The sequence below is a fragment of the Stomoxys calcitrans genome, chromosome 3, assembly GCF_963082655.1.
Source record: "Stomoxys calcitrans chromosome 3, idStoCalc2.1, whole genome shotgun sequence".
NCBI lineage: Eukaryota > Metazoa > Arthropoda > Insecta > Diptera > Muscidae > Stomoxys > Stomoxys calcitrans.
In genome coordinates, this window is record NC_081554.1 from 139,742,081 (window position 1) to 139,763,374 (window position 21,294).

At 40.1% G+C, this 21,294-nt stretch overlaps 3 protein-coding genes across 3 annotated transcripts; 2 read left to right on the forward strand and 1 right to left on the reverse strand.

The window, feature by feature from the left end:
• The first annotated feature begins 4,617 nt into the window (after nucleotides 1-4,617).
• Nucleotides 4,618-4,932, forward strand: LOC131996275 (histone H4). Its single transcript, XM_059365810.1, has one exon. The coding sequence runs from the start codon at nucleotides 4,621-4,623 to the stop codon at nucleotides 4,930-4,932; it is 312 nt and encodes a 103-aa protein (XP_059221793.1). The 5' UTR covers nucleotides 4,618-4,620.
• A 2,975-nt stretch (nucleotides 4,933-7,907) lies between these two features.
• On the reverse strand, nucleotides 7,908-8,576 carry LOC131996257 (histone H1-like; the record flags this gene model as incomplete). Its single annotated transcript, XM_059365770.1, has 1 exon — nucleotides 7,908-8,576. A coding segment is annotated over exon 1 (669 nt), but the record flags the coding sequence as incomplete, so codon positions are not given.
• Nucleotides 8,577-18,766: 10,190 nt separating this feature from the next.
• Nucleotides 18,767-19,114, forward strand: LOC131996266 (histone H4). The gene has a single exon (XM_059365792.1). The coding sequence runs from the start codon at nucleotides 18,770-18,772 to the stop codon at nucleotides 19,079-19,081; it is 312 nt and encodes a 103-aa protein (XP_059221775.1). The 5' UTR covers nucleotides 18,767-18,769; the 3' UTR covers nucleotides 19,082-19,114.
• Nucleotides 19,115-21,294: the final 2,180 nt, after the last annotated feature.

Sequence of the window (21,294 nt, forward strand, 5' to 3'; positions counted from 1 at the left end):
TCCGTATATAGTTATTTAGGTTTAAGATTTAGATTTAAGTAACACACCCCTATTTTTGGTTCTATGAAATATTTCTTTTTTGTAACTCGAGGTTAATTTTGATTTTGATTTTTGACGGAATTTGAAGTCACGGTCAAGAGCCGGCTACCGCATAATAACTTGAAGTTGTCGTACGAGGGAATTTTTTAAGTACTTTGTAAAATTTATAGATTCAATTAGATATTAGCAAAATCTCTGTAAATGAATTTGAATTTTGGAAAAAATAAACGGCTATATGAAACGCCATCAAACACACAAAATCGTGAACAGTGTTAAAAGTGTTTGTGTGACTTAAAAAAAAAAACCAAGTGAAAATGCCTCCAAAAGCCAGTGGTAAAGCAGCAAAGAAGGCCGGCAAAGCCCAAAAGAACATCACTAAGGGTGACAAGACCAAGAGACGCACCAAGCGTAAGGAGAGTTATGCTATCTACATTTACAAAGTGTTGAAGCAAGTCCATCCCGATACTGGTATCTCCTCAAAGGCCATGAGCATCATGAACAGTTTCGTCAACGATATCTTTGAACGTATCGCCGCCGAAGCCTCCCGTTTGGCTCACTACAACAAGCGTTCCACCATCACCAGTCGGGAAATCCAAACTGCCGTCCGTCTATTATTGCCCGGTGAGTTGGCTAAGCACGCTGTCAGTGAAGGTACCAAAGCCGTTACTAAGTACACCAGCTCCAAGTAAATGGCATACTTATTTCGTCGTACAATATTTTCCCTACAACATTAAAGGCCCTTTTCAGGGCCACAAAATAAATTAAAAAAGAGACTTAATTCGTTATTCAACTAACATTAATTTATATTTACAAATTTAAAGAAAAAATATATCTACCACTCACCCTCACATTGCCCTTATTACTTTTTTAAAATAAAATATGTATACTACCCATACTCTAATATTGCCCTCCTTGCTTAGCACCATCTACATCTACAGTAATATGATCAACACATATTGCTCTTATCCTCAAACACTCGGTATGCAACGTTGTATTGATGTTCGAGTATATGTGAGCGTGTGTGTTGATACTAAATTTTTTAGGGATGTATACTAGTATGTTAGCGTGAAATGGTGTAGAGATGTATATGTGGACTTATGCGTTTGTACGCGAGATCTATGGGTAGGTATGCTCGTAAAGAATGAAATAGGTATGCTAAGTGCGATTTTTGAAGGGAATATTGTACGCCACTCTCTTATTGGTTAGGTATGCTAAATGAGATTTTCTTTAACATTAAGTGATTTTCATAATTCTTAGTAATTGCTTTGGTTTATGACCCTAAGTGAAACAGTTAATCCAGTTGCGGAAAAAATCCCATTTAACATGTGATTACTTAAATTTCCTTAAAGGGTAATTTATTCCCATATTAGGTAACAATGGTATTAAAAGATTTCAACAGATGTTTTACAGCTACGAAAAGGGCTGTGATTAGCTTTTCCCTTAAAATTAACATAGTATTTATTAGGTAATTAAAAAATTGTTTGAGTTAAATTTGGTCTCTTTTTATTTAAAAAATTTTTTGTAGCCCTGAAAAGGGCTGTTAGATATACTGCTTTCGAATATCGAAAATAATCATTTTGACATGATAAGTAATTTTGCATGGAAAAATTACTTCTTAGCGGCGGTCTTCTTGGCAGCTGGCTTCTTTGCTGCGGCAGCCTTTTTGGGCTTGGCAGCGGTGGTTTTTGCCTTGGGTGCCTTTGGTTTAGTGGCTGATGCTTTGGCGGCTGTTTTTGCGGGTTTAGTTTTAACTGTACCTGTCTTTTTGGCAGTTTTAGCCTTGGCCTTTTCGGTCTTCTTCTTCTCGGCGGTCTTTTTAGCAGCGGAAGGCTTCTTTGCAGCGGCTTTCTTTTCACCGGCTGCCTTTTTGGGTGCTGCTGCCTTCTTTTTCTTATCACCGGCTGGGGCCTTCTTCTTCTTTTCAGCGCTCTTTGCTTTAGGTTCCTTCGAGGCAGATGGGGACAATTTGAATGAACCGGAGGCACCCTTATCTTTAGTTTGGATCAATTTTCCACTAGCAACAGCGCTCTTCAAGTACTTCTTGATGAATGGGGCCAATTTTACAGCATCAACTTTGTATGTGCTGGCCAAGTATTTCTTGATGGCAGGCAATGAGGAACCACCACGTTCTTTCAATGTTTTGATGGCAGCATCGACCATTTGTTGGGTTGGTGGATGGCTTGGGGCAGCAGAGGGTTTCTTTGCCTTGGCAGCGGCTTTCTTAGGTGCCTTTTTCTCAACAGCGGCGACTGGAGATGCGGTGGCTTCAACAACGGCGGCGTCAGACATGATTTCACTTATATTTTTCTTTTTAAACACACTTTAACACTTTGTAAATATACACTCACTACTGGTGTACGCTGATTGGTTGAAAATATGGTTTCAACCTTTAGACTAGTGATGGCTGGGTACATCGAAATTATGAGAAGTACATAGAAGTCAACTACGAAATTTTGCGAAACGTTGTGTGGAAGCGAATAAAAATTTTTACAAAAGTTTTCACAGAATTATTCGTTTTACGATGAGATAGTAACAATTTCATTTTATTTTTTATACAATTCTTCTAGTAGAGATATCCAGCTAATCATTAAAGAAAATCCGAGTTAATTATCTTTAAGCGTTACCGAGTTATAAGGGTTTGAGTTGAAAGTTTATAAAAATGTTATGATAAAATTGTAACTAAATTATAAAAATTTTCCAATTTTTATTGAAAATTGGTTTTTATAAAAATTTAGTATGGAATCTTGATATGTTTTCTTGAAAGAAGTGTAAAAAAAAGTGAAAATTTGGATGATTTTCATAGTGAAATAATCGATTTTATTATGTAGTCTATGACAGTTGAATTCACCATATTGGCGTATTTTCCATGAATAAAAGTTTTTCTGCAAATTAATTTGAAAGCTCTAATGTAAAAATGTTTTAGGAAAATTTTATCATAAAATATTATAGAAATGATAGATTTCTATTAAAATGTTACATAATTTGTAAAAAGTGTACGTTTGTTACGAAAAGTCTAAAATATTACGATGCTATGTTATACCAACGTCGTTGGCTATGCAAAATGTGCGGTGAGCTCTATTGCATTTATTATAAAATATTTTTTTCTATATAAAGTTGACTTGAAACTAAATAAAAAATTTAAAAATGTAAATTCTAAACAATGTATTGTTGCAATCACAAATTTAAAAAAATATATAATTTTTTTTTTGGAAATTAAACACAAATTCAAAAATGCCCTTGTCTAAGCAAGCAAATGTAGAACAGTTGCATACCGAACGAAATCTATTTCCCTTTAATAATTTAAAATATTAAAATACTATTTTATTCTTTTTAAAACAGTTTTTAGAATAGCAAAAAATATCATTTGTTTGAAAATAATAAAAAATACAGAAAAAATTTATATTCAATGTATCTAAATTATCTATTTAAAGTTAAAATTCTCTCGAATGTATTGGCCTGCCTGTTTTTATCTTCATTCATTCTTGTTATGTAGCTACTACGAAAAATCAAATTTTGCAAAAAGAATAACAGCAAATATACTGTTGCTAATAGAAAATAAAAATTTTCAATTTAACATAAAAAGTAAATTAAATAATTTTTTTTTAAAAAAAGTTTTTGATTTCGCTCCATGTTTTGAAACCCAATATTACCAAAAGTAAAACGCATAGAAAAGAAAAAAATTTTTTTAATATAAATAGTGTATTTTTCCATCCCCAAAAAAAGACTATATTTATTTATTTTAATAAAAATAAAAAGGTGTAAGTTTTGAATAAATTTTTTTCTGTAAAAAAAAATTGTTTTTGTAAAAAAAAGTTGGCTTTTAAAATGTCAATAATTTAAGCACGTTCTCCACGAATACGTCTGGCCAATTGGATATCCTTGGGCATGATGGTGACACGCTTGGCATGGATGGCACACAAGTTGGTATCTTCGAAGAGACCGACCAAGTAGGCTTCGCTAGCTTCTTGCAAGGCCATGACAGCAGAGCTCTGGAAACGCAAGTCAGTCTTGAAATCTTGGGCAATTTCACGAACCAAACGTTGGAAAGGCAATTTGCGGATCAACAACTCAGTACTCTTCTGGTAGCGACGGATTTCACGCAAAGCAACGGTACCAGGGCGGAAACGATGTGGCTTCTTAACACCACCGGTGGCTGGTGCGCTCTTACGAGCAGCTTTGGTAGCCAATTGCTTACGAGGGGCTTTGCCACCAGTAGATTTACGGGCAGTTTGCTTAGTACGAGCCATTTTTCACTAGAGGTTTTTAGTTCACTTCACGATATGCACACAAACACTGTTAACACTGTAATAGTTGCCTTACGGAGCGATTCCCGATATTTATAGAAAAAATTTGGCGGGCTACAGTTTCCAATAAGGGTGTGTGCTGCGTATATGCTTCAACATTTGTATCTGTACACACGAAGTGTATACGAACAACCCCGAAGATAGATCGAAGCGTATGTGTATGTAGTAAATTCAGAGCGGATTTTGTATAAATATGAGGTATCGCAGCATGGTAAGTATTAGTTCTTGTGCATAACTTGTGAAGTGAATTTAATTTAAAAAGTGAAAAAGTGAAAAAATGACTGGTCGTGGTAAAGGTGGCAAAGGCTTGGGAAAAGGTGGCGCTAAACGTCATCGTAAAGTGTTGCGTGATAACATCCAAGGTATCACCAAGCCTGCAATCAGACGTTTGGCTCGTCGTGGCGGTGTAAAGCGTATCTCTGGATTGATTTACGAAGAAACCCGTGGTGTCCTGAAGGTGTTTTTGGAAAACGTTATTCGTGATGCTGTCACCTACACTGAACACGCTAAGCGTAAAACCGTCACCGCTATGGATGTCGTCTACGCTTTGAAGAGACAAGGCCGCACTTTGTACGGTTTCGGCGGTTAAACATTATCTTGACGCTATTTTGGAGAAAATTTTAAGAACTTTAAAACTAAAACAATCGGTCCTTTTCAGGACCACAAAACATATTTAAAAAGAGATATATCTTGTTATAAATTTTTACTAAAAAAAAATACATAAAATTTATTTGAAAATAAATATTACCATTTTTCAATTTGCCGTCGGCCAAAATGTAGCTTCTATAATATACATACATACATGACGAAACTAAAACCGACGCCATTAGAACAATACGATGAAACGATGGTATACAACACTAAAAAGCATACATACACACAGATACCAAAATGCACGCATATACTACCATTAAATGTTTCCTTTGCTTGGAGCTGCTAACTTTGTCACAAATGTACAAAGAGGGACGATCGTAGATACTTCGTTTCGATGTTTTGTTATTACATATGCCAATTTTTTTCAGCATCAGAAAATGAACAATGATTACCATGTGATATTCAAATGTAAAATAAATAGTTTTTACAGTACCCTAATGGTAACATTGATCCTATTAAATGCCGATAATCTTGAGTAGGGTCGATAAAACTAAATTCTTATTATGTTAATGTATGCAAATAGGCGAAATGTTGATGCATGATAATTGATAACTGATAATTATGACATGTATATTAAAAGACCTGCAATAGTCGATAAGATGTAAACATATTTGAAAATGTTTACCTATAAACAATAGATGGCAGATTTTTTTGTATTTACGCCTAAAACAGGATTGTTTAAGGAAATTTCGAATAACGAAATTGCTAGCAAATTACCAAATCCACTGAAAAAAAAATCGACCAAAAAATATTTTTTTTTAAATTTAACTACAATTAAAATTTTATTTATTATTTAAAACTATTTTTTAAGTAAATTTTCTTGATAAAATAAGGGGTTTGATATAGTTTTTTCTCTTTTAAAAAAATTTTTGTCGTCCTGAAAAGGACGGATTGTTGTTGATTTATACGATGGCCTGTATTTACATTTTTTCTTTGATGCTCGTAGATAATTTAAGCCTTCTTTTCGGTCTTCTTGGGCAAGAGAACAGCTTGGATGTTTGGCAATACACCACCTTGAGCAATGGTGACACCGGACAGCAATTTGTTCAATTCTTCGTCATTACGGATAGCCAATTGCAAGTGACGGGGGATAATTCTTGTCTTCTTGTTGTCACGAGCAGCGTTGCCAGCCAATTCAAGAACTTCAGCGGCCAAATACTCCATGACAGCAGCCAAGTAAACTGGAGCTCCGGCACCAACACGTTCAGCATAGTTGCCTTTGCGCAACAAACGATGGATACGACCGACGGGGAATTGAAGACCAGCACGGTTGGAACGGGACTTTGCCTTTCCCTTAACTTTGCCACCTTTACCACGACCAGACATTTTTAGTTATTTTTTTTTTTTAATTCACTTCACTTAGCACTGAAACACAAATGATATTAGTTCGCAGCATGAACTGCAGTATTTATACTTTCGGATCCAACGTGTAGCTAATTTTAGAGGGTTGTTTTCGTAAACATAGCGACTGTTTTCGTCTACCTGAATATCTTGTGCATGAAATGGTTTAAATATTCCGAGTAATCAAATCAATATTCCATCAAACACACAAAATCGTGAACAGTGTTAAAAGTGTTTGTGTGACTTAAAAAAAAAAACCAAGTGAAAATGCCTCCAAAAGCCAGTGGTAAAGCAGCAAAGAAGGCCGGCAAAGCCCAAAAGAACATCACTAAGGGTGACAAGACCAAGAGACGCACCAAGCGTAAGGAGAGTTATGCTATCTACATTTACAAAGTGTTGAAGCAAGTCCATCCCGATACTGGTATCTCCTCAAAGGCCATGAGCATCATGAACAGTTTCGTCAACGATATCTTTGAACGTATCGCCGCCGAAGCCTCCCGTTTGGCTCACTACAACAAGCGTTCCACCATCACCAGTCGGGAAATCCAAACTGCCGTCCGTCTATTATTGCCCGGTGAGTTGGCTAAGCACGCTGTCAGTGAAGGTACCAAAGCCGTTACTAAGTACACCAGCTCCAAGTAAATGGCATACTTATTTCGTCGTACAATATTTTCCCTACAACATCAAAGGCCCTTTTCAGGGCCACAAAATAAATTAAAAAAGAGACTTAATTCGTTATTCAACTAACATTAATTTATATTTACAAATTTAAAGAAAAAATATATCTACCACTCACCCTCACATTGCCCTTATTACTTTTTTAAAATAAAATATGTATACTACCCATACTCTAATATTGCCCTCCTTGCTTAGCACCATCTACATCTACAGTAATATGATCAACACATATTGCTCTTATGCTCAAACACTCGGTATGCAACGTTGTATTGATGTTCGAGTATATGTGAGCGTGTGTGTTGATACTAAATTTTTTAGGGATGTATACTAGTATGTTAGCGTGAAATGGTGTAGAGATGTATATGTGGACTTATGCGTTTGTACGCGAGATCTATGGGTAGGTATGCTCGTAAAGAATGAAATAGGTATGCTAAGTGCGATTTTTGAAGGGAATATTGTACGCCACTCTCTTATTGGTTAGGTATGCTAAATGAGATTTTCTTTAACATTAAGTGATTTTCATAATTCTTAGTAATTGCTTTGGTTTATGACCCTAAGTGAAACAGTTAATCCAGTTGCGGAAAAAATCCCATTTAACATGTGATTACTTAAATTTCCTTAAAGGGTAATTTATTCCCATATTAGGTAACAATGGTATTAAAAGATTTCAACAGATGTTTTACAGCTACGAAAAGGGCTGTGATTAGCTTTTCCCTTAAAATTAACATAGTATTTATTAGGTAATTAAAAAATTGTTTGAGTTAAATTTGGTCTCTTTTTAAAAATTTTTTTGTAGCCCTGAAAAGGGCTGTTAGATATACTGCTTTCGAATATCGAAAATAATCATTTTGACATGATAAGTAATTTTGCATGGAAAAATTACTTCTTAGCGGCGGTCTTCTTGGCAGCTGGCTTCTTTGCTGCGGCAGCCTTTTTGGGCTTGGCAGCGGTGGTTTTTGCCTTGGGTGCCTTTGGTTTAGTGGCTGATGCTTTGGCGGCTGTTTTTGCGGGTTTAGCTTTAACTGTACCTGTCTTTTTGGCAGTTTTAGCCTTGGCCTTTTCGGTCTTCTTCTTCTCGGCGGTCTTTTTAGCAGCGGAAGGCTTCTTTGCAGCGGCTTTCTTTTCACCGGCTGCCTTTTTGGGTGCTGCTGCCTTCTTTTTCTTATCACCGGCTGGGGCCTTCTTCTTCTTTTCAGCGCTCTTTGCTTTAGGTTCCTTCGAGGCAGATGGGGACAATTTGAATGAACCGGAGGCACCCTTACCTTTAGTTTGGATCAATTTTCCACTAGCAACAGCGCTCTTCAAGTACTTCTTGATGAATGGGGCCAATTTTACAGCATCAACTTTGTATGTGCTGGCCAAGTATTTCTTGATGGCAGGCAATGAGGAACCACCACGTTCTTTCAATGTTTTGATGGCAGCATCGACCATTTGTTGGGTTGGTGGATGGCTTGGGGCAGCAGAGGGTTTCTTTGCCTTGGCAGCGGCTTTCTTAGGTGCCTTTTTCTCAACAGCGGCGACTGGAGATGCGGTGGCTTCAACAACGGCGGCGTCAGACATGATTTCACTTATATTTTTCTTTTTAAACACACTTTAACACTTTGTAAATATACACTCACTACTGGTGTACGCTGATTGGTTGAAAATATGGTTTCAACCTTTAGACTAGTGATGGCTGGGTACATCGAAATTATGAGAAGTACATAGTAGTCAACTACGAAATTTTGCGAAACGTTGTGTGGAAGCGAATAAAAATTTTTACAAAAGTTTTCACAGAATTATTCGTTTTACGATGAGATAGTAACAATTTCTTTTTATTTTTTATACAATTCTTCTAGTAGAGATATCCAGCTAATCATTAAAGAAAATCCGAGTTAATTATCTTTAAGCGTTACCGAGTTATAAGGGTTTGAGTTGAAAGTTTATAAAAATGTTATGATAAAATTGTAACTAAATTATAAAAATTTTCCAATTTTTATTGAAAATTGTTTTTTATAAAAATTTAGTATGGAATCTTGATATGTTTTCTTGAAAGAAGTGTAAAAAAAAGTGAAAATTTGGATGATTTTCATAGTGAAATAATCGATTTTATTATGTAGTCTATGACAGTTGAATTCACCATATTGGCGTATTTTCCATGAATAAAAGTTTTTCTGCAAATTAATTTGAAAGCTCTAATGTAAAAATGTTTTAGGAAAATTTTATCATAAAATATTATAGAAATGATAGATTTCTATTAAAATGTTACATAATTTGTAAAAAGTGTACGTTTGTTACGAAAAGTCTAAAATATTACGATGCTATGTTATACCAACGTCGTTGGCTATGCAAAATGTGCGGTGAGCTCTATTGCATTTATTATAAAATATTTTTTTCTATATAAAGTTGACTTGAAACTAAATAAAAAATTTAAAAATGTAAATTCTAAACAATGTATTGTTGCAATCACAAATTTAAAAAAATATATAATTTTTTTTTGGAAATTAAACACAAATTCAAAAATGCCCTTGTCTAAGCAAGCAAATGTAGAACAGTTGCATACCGAACGAAATCTATTTCCCTTTAATAATTTAAAATATTAAAATACTATTTTATTCTTTTTAAAACAGTTTTTAGAATAGCAAAAAATATCATTTGTTTGAAAATAATAAAAAATACAGAAAAAATTTATATTCAATGTATCTAAATTATCTATTTAAAGTTAAAATTCTCTCGAATGTATTGGCCTGCCTGTTTTTATCTTCATTCATTCTTGTTATGTAGCTACTACGAAAAATCAAATTTTGCAAAAAGAATAACAGCAAATATACTGTTGCTAATAGAAAATAAAAATTTTCAATTTAACATAAAAAGTAAATTAAATAATTTTTTTTTAAAAAAAGTTTTTGATTTCGCTCCATGTTTTGAAACCCAATATTACCAAAAGTAAAACGCATAGAAAAGAAATTTTTTTTTTTAATATAAATAGTGTATTTTTCCATCCCCAAAAAAAGACTATATTTATTTATTTTAATAAAAATAAAAAGGTGTAAGTTTTGAATAAATTTTTTTCTCTTTTTTATAAAAATATTGTGGTCCTGAAAAGGACCGATTGTTTTTGTAAAAAAAAGTTGGCTTTTAAAATGTCAATAATTTAAGCACGTTCTCCACGAATACGTCTGGCCAATTGGATATCCTTGGGCATGATGGTGACACGCTTGGCATGGATGGCACACAAGTTGGTATCTTCGAAGAGACCGACCAAGTAGGCTTCGCTAGCTTCTTGCAAGGCCATGACAGCAGAGCTCTGGAAACGCAAGTCAGTCTTGAAATCTTGGGCAATTTCACGAACCAAACGTTGGAAAGGCAATTTGCGGATCAACAACTCAGTACTCTTCTGGTAGCGACGGATTTCACGCAAAGCAACGGTACCAGGGCGGAAACGATGTGGCTTCTTAACACCACCGGTGGCTGGTGCGCTCTTACGAGCAGCTTTGGTAGCCAATTGCTTACGAGGGGCTTTGCCACCAGTAGATTTACGGGCAGTTTGCTTAGTACGAGCCATTTTTCACTAGAGGTTTTTAGTTCACTTCACGATATGCACACAAACACTGTTAACACTGTAATAGTTGCCTTACAATTTCAATTTTTCAATTTCAAAATAGCGTTTATTGTTTCTGATAAAATCTTCCTATATATGTACAGTTACGCTTACTGCTAAAATCTTACAGGCTACTATTCCAATGTATTACAATTATGGATACTCTTAAACATATAATATATGACTGCGCTACAAGGCAACAGCCGCTAATCCTTCAAAGAAAAAACAAACATCAACACAGAGGGTGGGTACAAAAAATACAGATTCAAAAAATACCAATTCATTATTTTATAAACTAAATAAAAATTCATTATGACTTAAACTAAGGAAATAAAAAGGAAATTAAAAAGTAAAAAGAAAATAAAAAGTACTATTTACACTATTTACAATATAAAAACCACAATGCTCACTGCGGCCATCATCAGACTACTGGCTGGTGTCGTACACCAGATGATTCAGGTCAAAAGAACCATTCAACCTATGATAGAATAGGAGTTGGCCGTCTATAAATACATGCCCAGCGGCAGTAAGCGCTGGAAGAGCGGCAAATGGGAGGTGTCTCCTATCCATGGCGGGTTCGAGGTCAACGTCCCTGCATAAAAGATCCGATACCAGGGCGTTGTCGAGGTTATGGCACCTTGTAGCAAACTCTAGGGCACCCCTCATCAAAAACACATCGAGTCTCTCAGAATCATACGTGTCATAAAGCTCCCTGCAGGTCGGTGAGCTAAAGGTCCCATCCCCATGGGAAAAAGGCCACATGCCAAAGCATGAGCGAAGAACACACCGCTCCCAGACCCTGAGCCTCTCCATATGTCGTGAGGAAATGTCAAACCAGGCAGGAAAGGCATGACAAACGACAGGCCTAATGACCTGTTTATAAATAAGCAGCCTAACCTCCCTGGTAAGGCCCCCCCTCATCCGAAGAAGCCCAGCGTAGGCGAAATACAAACGCCTAGCCTTATCCAGCACATGACGAACGTGTCCCGAGAAATCAAATCTAGTATCGAAGACAACACCTAGGTACCTCAATACAGTGGAGACCTCAATCCTGCCACCCCCGATAAACAAATCGGGAATGTAGCCCCTAAAGTTGGGGAAGACGACCCCTGGCCTACCACGGACCACCAAAGCGGAACACTTCCCCACATTCAACTCCAGCTTCCACCTAGAGTAGAATGCATAAAGCTCATCCAGAAATGAGTTCAACGCCCTCTCCACAGCAGACGCCCTAGCCCCAGAAAATACAACCAGCACGTCATCAGCATAGGCGAGTAGCAAGCCCCCCGAGGGCGGACTAGGGACATCATGGACAAATATGTTAAATAACATAGGCCCTAGCAGAGAGCCCTGAGGCACACCTGCTAGCACCTGTCTCTCAGAAGAGAGACATTCGCCCACTCTAACCCTATAAGTCCTTTCCCTCAGGAAATCCGCCACCATCCTATAAGTCTGGCGGGCAAGGCCCAACGACCGGAGCTTAAACAATAAGCCCTCATGCCAGACAGAGTCGAATGCCCTGGCGAAATCCAGACTGACCACAATTGCACCTCGCCCCCGGCCAAGGCCATCCACTACATAGTCCCTAAAGACTGCAAGCGCGTGGGTAGTGGAGTGCCCTGACCTAAAGCCAAACTGAAAATCAGCCAGAATTCGCCTATCCTCAACAAAAGCAGAGACCCTCGCCAGAACAAAGGACTCCAAGATCTTCCCGAACACCGACAGAAGAGAAATCGGCCTATATCCACCACAGCGAGTCAAGTCAGAGCCAGTCTTGGGAACCGGCACAACCACAGCCGTCTTCCATGCCCTTGGAAAATATCCCAAATTAAGGCAGTGATTGAAAAGCACCGCCAAAAATACAAAAACAACGTCGCCAGCCTTCTTAAGTGCCACCTCGGGGACACCGTCAATGCCGCAAGACCTCCTCGCAGGCCTACGGGAAATGGCCAAGGCCACATCATCCCGGTCAACAAAACAACCCTCCCTCCAAAGAGACCTGTCATCAACCACAGACCCGTCAGCCGTGAAGGACGGGGAAAACGAGACAACAGGGGCCCTGTCAGGAATCCTCTCAACAGTCTCTGTAACGAGGCGGTGGATAGGATCCCCGACAAGACCCACCGGAGGATGAGCAGAAGAGCCCATATGAGCGGCCAACAAATCCGCCTTACCAGCATCATCAACAACAGCAGCACCATCCGACCTAAGTAAAGACCCCACAGGCGAAGTAGCAGCAAGCCCGGCAGCCCTCTTAACACGGCCATACGTCCTGCAGTCCACCCTAATACGGCCGAGATATCCCCGCACCCGCCCCTCCTCAAATACGCGAATAAGGTCGCGAATAATACATCCAAGATTCCGGACATCAGCCCTAAGCACCAAGGCGCGATCAGGGTTCGGACACCTGCGCAAGGCGCAACGGAGCCTTTTCCGCTCCCGGATGAAGCGCATGATATTGGGCGGAAGTTCACCCATTATCCTGCGCCTCATCCGGACCCGGGGAACAGCCTCCTCTATTGCCTCGGAAAACGCAGAGCCCAGACCGTCAACACACAAATCAATCTCATTGACAGAGGCATTCCGGTCAGTGGGCAAAGCCAAGTGAACGAGACCGTCCCTAAGAACGCGCCTGAAACCACGGACATTAGTCCTATCGAAGTCCAGAAAAGAAGGACCCTCAATCATCGCCAAACCCCCCACAGCTAACTCAAGAAGAATCGCCCTGTGGTCAGACTCAAAGTCAAGCGCCCTACTATTGGAGGCACCTCCGGCCAAGGAAATCCCCGGAGTCCTCAGGAAGAAATCAATGAAAGAACCACCAGAACCATTGGGCCTAGTAGGCCTATCGGCAGCCACAGCGTCCAAGGACGCACCACAAGCCAAGAAATTAAAGAGAGAACGACCCCTAGAATCAATGACAGAATCACCCCAGAGGGGATGCCTTGCGTTGAGGTCACAGCCCACAACAAGCTCACCACCAAGCGCCAATCGAAATACAGGGTCCAGAGCAGAAATCGCAAAGCCAATGCCCGGGCGAAGATATAGCGACACAAAGGAAATTACCGACCCATCGTCCCTCCATACCTTTACCCCACATCCCTCCACAGCCCCCAGTTCGAGAGGAATCAACTCGGAGCGAAAATCCTCCCTGACAAGTACGCCAACACCGCCGCCTCTCCCCGTCATCCTATCACGCCTGTAAAAGACGTATCCCTCGTACTCAACCCTGTGATGGTCAGTCAGCTTGTGTTCTGCCAGAAGCAGAACATCAGGCCTGTGATCCCTAATAAACAACCTCAAGAAGTGTCTCTTGTCCAGGGAGACAAGAGAATTAACATTCAAGAAGATGCATATCAGGGACCTAACCATCACAGAGTCGATTCAAGAGGGCCGCAAAAGCAGCGTCCCTACCCTTCTCCAACTTCAACCTACGATAGGTTGGGCCAAACTCCTTGAGCACCCGGAAAATCCCAAGGAAATCATCCCCCAGAATCGCCCTACAATCCGCCGCCAAGCTCTCATCAGGAGAGCCCGTTACAGGGCGAGGGGCCGCTGGGGAAGCAGCAGCACCAACAGGACGCCCGCCAAGTGCGACAGCATACGACACCCCAGCACGAATGTCCGCCAACCTAGAGTAACGAGCGCGAGTCCTGTCCCTAGCCTCCTCCTTCCGCGCATTCAAACGGGCCAAGTTTGAATCCGTTTAGGACAAAGTGCACTGCCAGCCGTGTGACCAACAGCACTACAATTTACACAGGAAACTGGTTGTGTCGCCTTCCGAATAACCCCACCTGTCACAGGATCTACAACATCCTGAAGGACATCCTCAGCCTTGGAGCGAATTGAGCAATCAGCAGAAGCATGAGCCAGACCACACTTCACACACCTGAGGGGCATGCCACAATTGGATGCAACGTGCCCGAAGCGTTGACAACGAAAGCACTGAGTAACCCTGGCCAACCTATCCTTCCTGATGCGAACACGACAATGCAACATCCGAGTAATCGCATAAACCGCCCCTATGTCACAACCCCTCTCAATGCGGACAACCCATCTGTCACCAGCAACAGAAATTGCACCAGCGACTCTAGCGCCTAACTCCGCCCTATCAGCAAAGAATTGAGAGATCTCCTCCTGGGAGAACTCAGACGACAACCCCTCAATGACCACCGTGTGGGGAACGAGGGCCTTAGGTGTGTGGGTATGGAACTTGTACCCCCTCTCGGACAGAAGTGACCTAAACCTCTCAAAGCCCGCCAAGACCTTGACCCGCACAGACAAGACCGATTTGCGAACCATACTTATAACAAAATCGCCATGTTTAAATATAGTGTGTAGGAGACCACTCACCTCTTTAACACCAGCATCATAAATGGTGACCGCAGGTAATGAGCCGTCCTTCGTTTTATCCCCAGTAATATTATTAGTATTATTAGTATTAGCAGTAGCAGAATTAACAGCAGCAGCAGTAGTAGCAGCAGTAGCAGCAGCGGCAGCAGGTTGTGCAGTTTTCGTAGTCTCGCCTCGCACGATGGACACGGAAACTTTTCGCTTCCCCTTCTTCGGCTTCTTAGTTTTGGCTGCATTCAAAGCAAGAGCCGCAGCAGAAGTGCTTGCCACAGGCTCCAAGTCATCCTTCTCTGGGTTACCATGGCAACTGGTAACCGCAAGTGGGGCCGGCGTTGCCTCCACTTTCTTCATCTCCCCGGGCAACGGCATTTTGCTACCGGGCAGTGCCACCGGCGGTGTGGACACTGAATCAACATCCATGGACAGGGTAGTAGTGTCACCCTGTCCAGTAACAGCCACACATGCATGACCAGGCTTTGTTAACGTAGCCTGGTATTGGGCATTACTACGCTTGAGCTTCTCAACATCAAGCATTAGGCCTTCAATAACCCGCTGGAAACTGGTCTCACGTTTCTGGAGCTCTCGGATTTGTTGACCGAAAGCTTCCAGTAGCTCCTCCTTTTTGCGCAACAGATCGTTCTTGCGCTCCATCTCTTCACGAGTAATGACAACAAAGTCCTGGTTGGTTGTCATCTTCTTTTCGGGGCAATCCCTTTGAGGGACCCCTTCGCATAGGTCGTCGTGCGATCTCACTGGCATCTTTATTCCAGGCTGTGCAACCAATTAACTCAGGTTACACAGCCAAAAGAATGCCCTTTACAGGGACAATCGCAAAAAATTGCCTCCTTTGCGCTTCTCAAAATTAGAAGGCACCTCGATGGACAAAAGACCAAGTTCGTGTCTTAAGTCTTTCGACACTCAAATGCCGTCGGCAAATGCACAAGTTTGTGTCCTAAGTCACTGGATGCAGAATGCCGTCGGCAAAACAACAGACCAATGAGTAGCTGGCAAACAGGAACACACAACAGGGAGCAATGGAATATTCTTCCAGCTCTATAGGTCACTTCCAAAAGATCTATGTGGCCAAAGGACACACGCGTGAATAAAAGTCTTTTCTTTTTTCAATAAATCCTCTCAAAATCAAGCTTTTTTGCCACCAGTAGATTTACGGGCAGTTTGCTTAGTACGAGCCATTTTTCACTAGAGGTTTTTAGTTCACTTCACGATATGCACACAAACACTGTTAACACTGTAATAGTTGCCTTACGGAGCGATTCCCGATATTTATAGAAAAAATTTGGCGGGCTACAGTTTCCAATAAGGGTGTGTGCTGCGTATATGCTTCAACATTTGTATCTGTACACACGAAGTGTATACGAACAACCCCGAAGATAGATCGAAGCGTATGTGTATGTAGTAAATTCAGAGCGGATTTTGTATAAATATGAGGTATCGCAGCATGGTAAGTATTTGAAAGGGAATACTATCTAAGAACCCTCAACACGATTAAACCGGGGCCCGGTATGTTTAGGGACCTCAAGAACCTTTGCGGCGCAGCTGCGCGAAAGGACATAGGTGACCTTAGGGATGCCCAAGGGAGGGATATCACCAACATTGAGGAGAAGGCCGAATTAATCGCTTCACACCTTGCACTTATACAGAACCAGGCGCCGGTTAGCAACGGCATGGAGACCTATGAGCCGATGGTGAGGATAGATCATGCGAATACTGCTGATGGCTTATCCCGGACGGACAACAGCATCATGCTCCTGAAACCTGATGATATTGGCTATGTACTGCGAAAATTAAATAACAAGAAGAGTAGCGGAAACGATGGCATTCCCAACTATGTGCTGAGAAGGACAGACAGGAGGACTTGGTGTCACCTTGCTATAGTCTTTAACCACTGCCTTGTTTTGGGATATTACCCGAAGGCCTGGAAGTCATCAAAAGTGGTCCCTGTACTAAAACCCGGGAAAGATCCAACAGACCCAGCGAGCTATAGGCCGATTTCGCTCCTCTCGAGCATTGGGAAACTGCTTGAGATCTTCATCAATGAGCGGATCAATGCATACATTGAAGAGATGGATGTCCTCAAGGATTATCAGTTTGGTTTTAGAAAGGAAACGTCTACGACGCATGCCCTAATGACCTTCATGTGCAAGGTTACGGCCGGTTTCAATGCTCGTAGCCCAACCATATCGGTGAGCCTCGATTTTGAAAAGGCTTTTGATACCGTATGGCAGGAGGGGATATTAACCAAGATGAGAGCGTATGGATTTGACGATCCAATAATCCGGATGATTAAGGACTACCTAAGTCACAGATCTTTCACAGTCGTTATTAAGGACAATAGATCGAATCCAAGGACGGTGATGGCTGGAGTTCCACAGGGCTCTGTATTGGGCCCAGTCCTTTATAATATTTACTTGGCGGACTTACCAGCCCCGCCTGAAGGAGTTAGCCTTATGGTTTATGCAGACGACATCCTCGTTGCTGCTACGCACCCGAGAGCGAGAACAGCTGCCCGAAGATTGGGCGACTACCTTGAGGTCCTTAGTGGATACTTTACGAGATGGAAACTAAGACTTAATATAGACAAATGCCAGTCAATCATTCTCAGAGGAGATAAAAAGAGGCTGTACCCGAATGCCAGGAGTTATGTACCATCAATAAGAATACTGGGAGAGCCAATAAGGAACAAGGGTACCATGAAGTACCTAGGAGTCATCTTTGAGGAGAACATGAGCTTTATCAGGCATATGGACCATGCGATCGAGAAAGGAAGGGCGGCGTATCATGCCTTTGCCCGAGCGATGAGGCCGAAAAGGGGCTTGGGAAGCAGGCTCAAGATAGCTCTATACAAACAGGTAGTACGGCCGACAATGACTTATGGCTTTCCAGTATGGTGTGGGATATCATCCCATCAGATGGAGAGGCTCAGGAAATTTGAAAGGAGAATGATTAAGTACAGCCTGGATCTTAGGACGGAAAGGACTGAGGACGGACGATACATTAACCCCTCCTGTGGGAGACTTTATGATGAAAGTGGAATGGTCCGGATTGACCGCTACCTTATACAGACAGCCCTGAAGCACATCGCTAAGTACTCCACACATCCGAATAAGGCTGTAAGGGACAGCATTATCGCTAGAGAAGATTTTGATCGGACACGAACTATCGGAGGAGTTCTGTCCCCAATGTGCCTTCAACATATGGTAGACTGTGGTCTACTTTATGATGAAGAGGATAGACTGATATACTATCATAGGAGATACAGACCGCATGGCTCCAATGCTCTAGTGTACAACACCGCGCAATAGCCCCGGATGGGGAATAGGCGTTGTATATATGTATATATGTAAATATTGGTTTTGTTTTTGTTTTCACTTACTGTATATACGTTATTCCTTAGTGACTTGAATTACATATTTTATTTTTTTTTCTTTTGCTCTCTTTTGTAAATACCTTATATTGTAGTTATTTAATTTTCATTAGTTTTAAGGGATAAATCCTGGATTTTTCCATTTTGCCAGGCAAGAGATCTTTTTTTTAGATAACGCAAGTTGCGGATAGTTTTAGAGTCCATAGATAGGCTGGGCTGGCCTGCCAAATTATCTAATTATAATAACTACAAGAAATATGTTCTTTGAAAAAACTATTAGTTGCTAAGAATTAGAATTAAACAATTAGAAGTAAGAGTCTTACAAATGTAAATGAATTAAATTGGAAAATAAAACCAAATTAACCATGCATGGCATGGTAAGTATTAGTTCTTGTGCATAACTTGTGAAGTGAATTTAATTTAAAAAGTGAAAAAATGACTGGTCGTGGTAAAGGTGGCAAAGGCTTGGGAAAAGGTGGCGCTAAACGTCATCGTAAAGTGTTGCGTGATAACATCCAAGGTATCACCAAGCCTGCAATCAGACGTTTGGCTCGTCGTGGCGGTGTAAAGCGTATCTCTGGATTGATTTACGAAGAAACCCGTGGTGTCCTGAAGGTGTTTTTGGAAAACGTTATTCGTGATGCTGTCACCTACACTGAACACGCTAAGCGTAAAACCGTCACCGCTATGGATGTCGTCTACGCTTTGAAGAGACAAGGCCGCACTTTGTACGGTTTCGGCGGTTAAACATTATCTTGACGCTATTTTGGAGAAAATTTTAAAAACTAAAACAATCGGTCCTTTTCAGGACCACAAAACATATTTAAAAAGAGATATATCTTGTTATAAATTTTTACTAAAAAAAAATACATAAAATTTATTTGAAAATAAATATTACCATTTTTCAATTTGCCGTCGGCCAAAATGTAGCTTCTATAATATACATACATACATGACGAAACTAAAACCGACGCCATTAGAACAATACGATGAAACGATGGTATACAACACTAAAAAGCATACATACACACAGATACCAAAATGCACGCATATACTACCATTAAATGTTTCCTTTGCTTGGAGCTGCTAACTTTGTCACAAATGTACAAAGAGGGACGATCGTAGATACTTCGTTTCGATGTTTTGTTATTACATATGCCAATTTTTTTCAGCATCAGAAAATGAACAATGATTACCATGTGATATTCAAATGTAAAATAAATAGTTTTTACAGTACCCTAATGGTAACATTGATCCTATTAAATGCCGATAATCTTGAGTAGGGTCGATAAAACTAAATTCTTATTATGTTAATGTATGCAAATAGGCGAAATGTTGATGCATGATAATTGATAACTGATAATTATGACATGTATATTAAAAGACCTGCAATAGTCGATAAGATGTAAACATATTTGAAAATGTTTACCTATAAACAATAGATGGCAGATTTTTTTGTATTTACGCCTAAAACAGGATTGTTTAAGGAAATTTCGAATAACGAAATTGCTAGCAAATTACCAAATCCACTGAAAAAAAAAATCGACCAAAAAATATTTTTTTTTTAAATTTAACTACAATTAAAATTTTATTTATTATTTAAAACTATTTTTTAAGTAAATTTTCTTGATAAAATAAGGGGTTTGATATAGTTTTTTCTCTTTTAAAAAAATTTTTGTCGTCCTGAAAAGGACGGATTGTTGTTGATTTATACGATGGCCTGTATTTACATTTTTTCTTTGATGCTCGTAGATAATTTAAGCCTTCTTTTCGGTCTTCTTGGGCAAGAGAACAGCTTGGATGTTTGGCAATACACCACCTTGAGCAATGGTGACACCGGACAGCAATTTGTTCAATTCTTCGTCATTACGGATAGCCAATTGCAAGTGACGGGGGATAATTCTTGTCTTCTTGTTGTCACGAGCAGCGTTGCCAGCCAATTCAAGAACTTCAGCGGCCAAATACTCCATGACAGCAGCCAAGTAAACTGGAGCTCCGGCACCAACACGTTCAGCATAGTTGCCTTTGCGCAACAAACGATGGATACGACCGACGGGGAATTGAAGACCAGCACGGTTGGAACGGGACTTTGCCTTTCCCTTAACTTTGCCACCTTTACCACGACCAGACATTTTTAGTTATTTTTTTTTTTTAATTCACTTCACTTAGCACTGAAACACAAATGATATTAGTTCGCAGCATGAACTGCAGTATTTATACTTTCGGATCCAACGTGTAGCTAATTTTAGAGGGTTGTTTTCGTAAACATAGCGACTGTTTTCGTCTACCTGAATATCTTGTGCATGAAATGGTTTAAATATTCCGAGTAAGCCATCAAACACACAAAATCGTGAACAGTGTTAAAAGTGTTTGTGTGACTTAAAAAAAAAAACCAAGTGAAAATGCCTCCAAAAGCCAGTGGTAAAGCAGCAAAGAAGGCCGGCAAAGCCCAAAAGAACATCACTAAGGGTGACAAGACCAAGAGACGCACCAAGCGTAAGGAGAGTTATGCTATCTACATTTACAAAGTGTTGAAGCAAGTCCATCCCGATACTGGTATCTCCTCAAAGGCCATGAGCATCATGAACAGTTTCGTCAACGATATCTTTGAACGTATCGCCGCCGAAGCCTCCCGTTTGGCTCACTACAACAAGCGTTCCACCATCACCAGTCGGGAAATCCAAACTGCCGTCCGTCTATTATTGCCCGGTGAGTTGGCTAAGCACGCTGTCAGTGAAGGTACCAAAGCCGTTACTAAGTACACCAGCTCCAAGTAAATGGCATACTTATTTCGTCGTACAATATTTTCCCTACAACATCAAAGGCCCTTTTCAGGGCCACAAAATAAATTAAAAAAGAGACTTAATTCGTTATTCAACTAACATTAATTTATATTTACAAATTTAAAGAAAAAATATATCTACCACTCACCCTCACATTGCCCTTATTACTTTTTTAAA

Coding starts and splice junctions, on each gene's coding strand:
- LOC131996275 (XM_059365810.1), top strand. CDS start 4,621: ATGACTGGTCGTGGTAAAGGTGGCAAAGGCTTGGGAAAAGGTGGCGCT.
- LOC131996266 (XM_059365792.1), top strand. CDS start 18,770: ATGACTGGTCGTGGTAAAGGTGGCAAAGGCTTGGGAAAAGGTGGCGCT.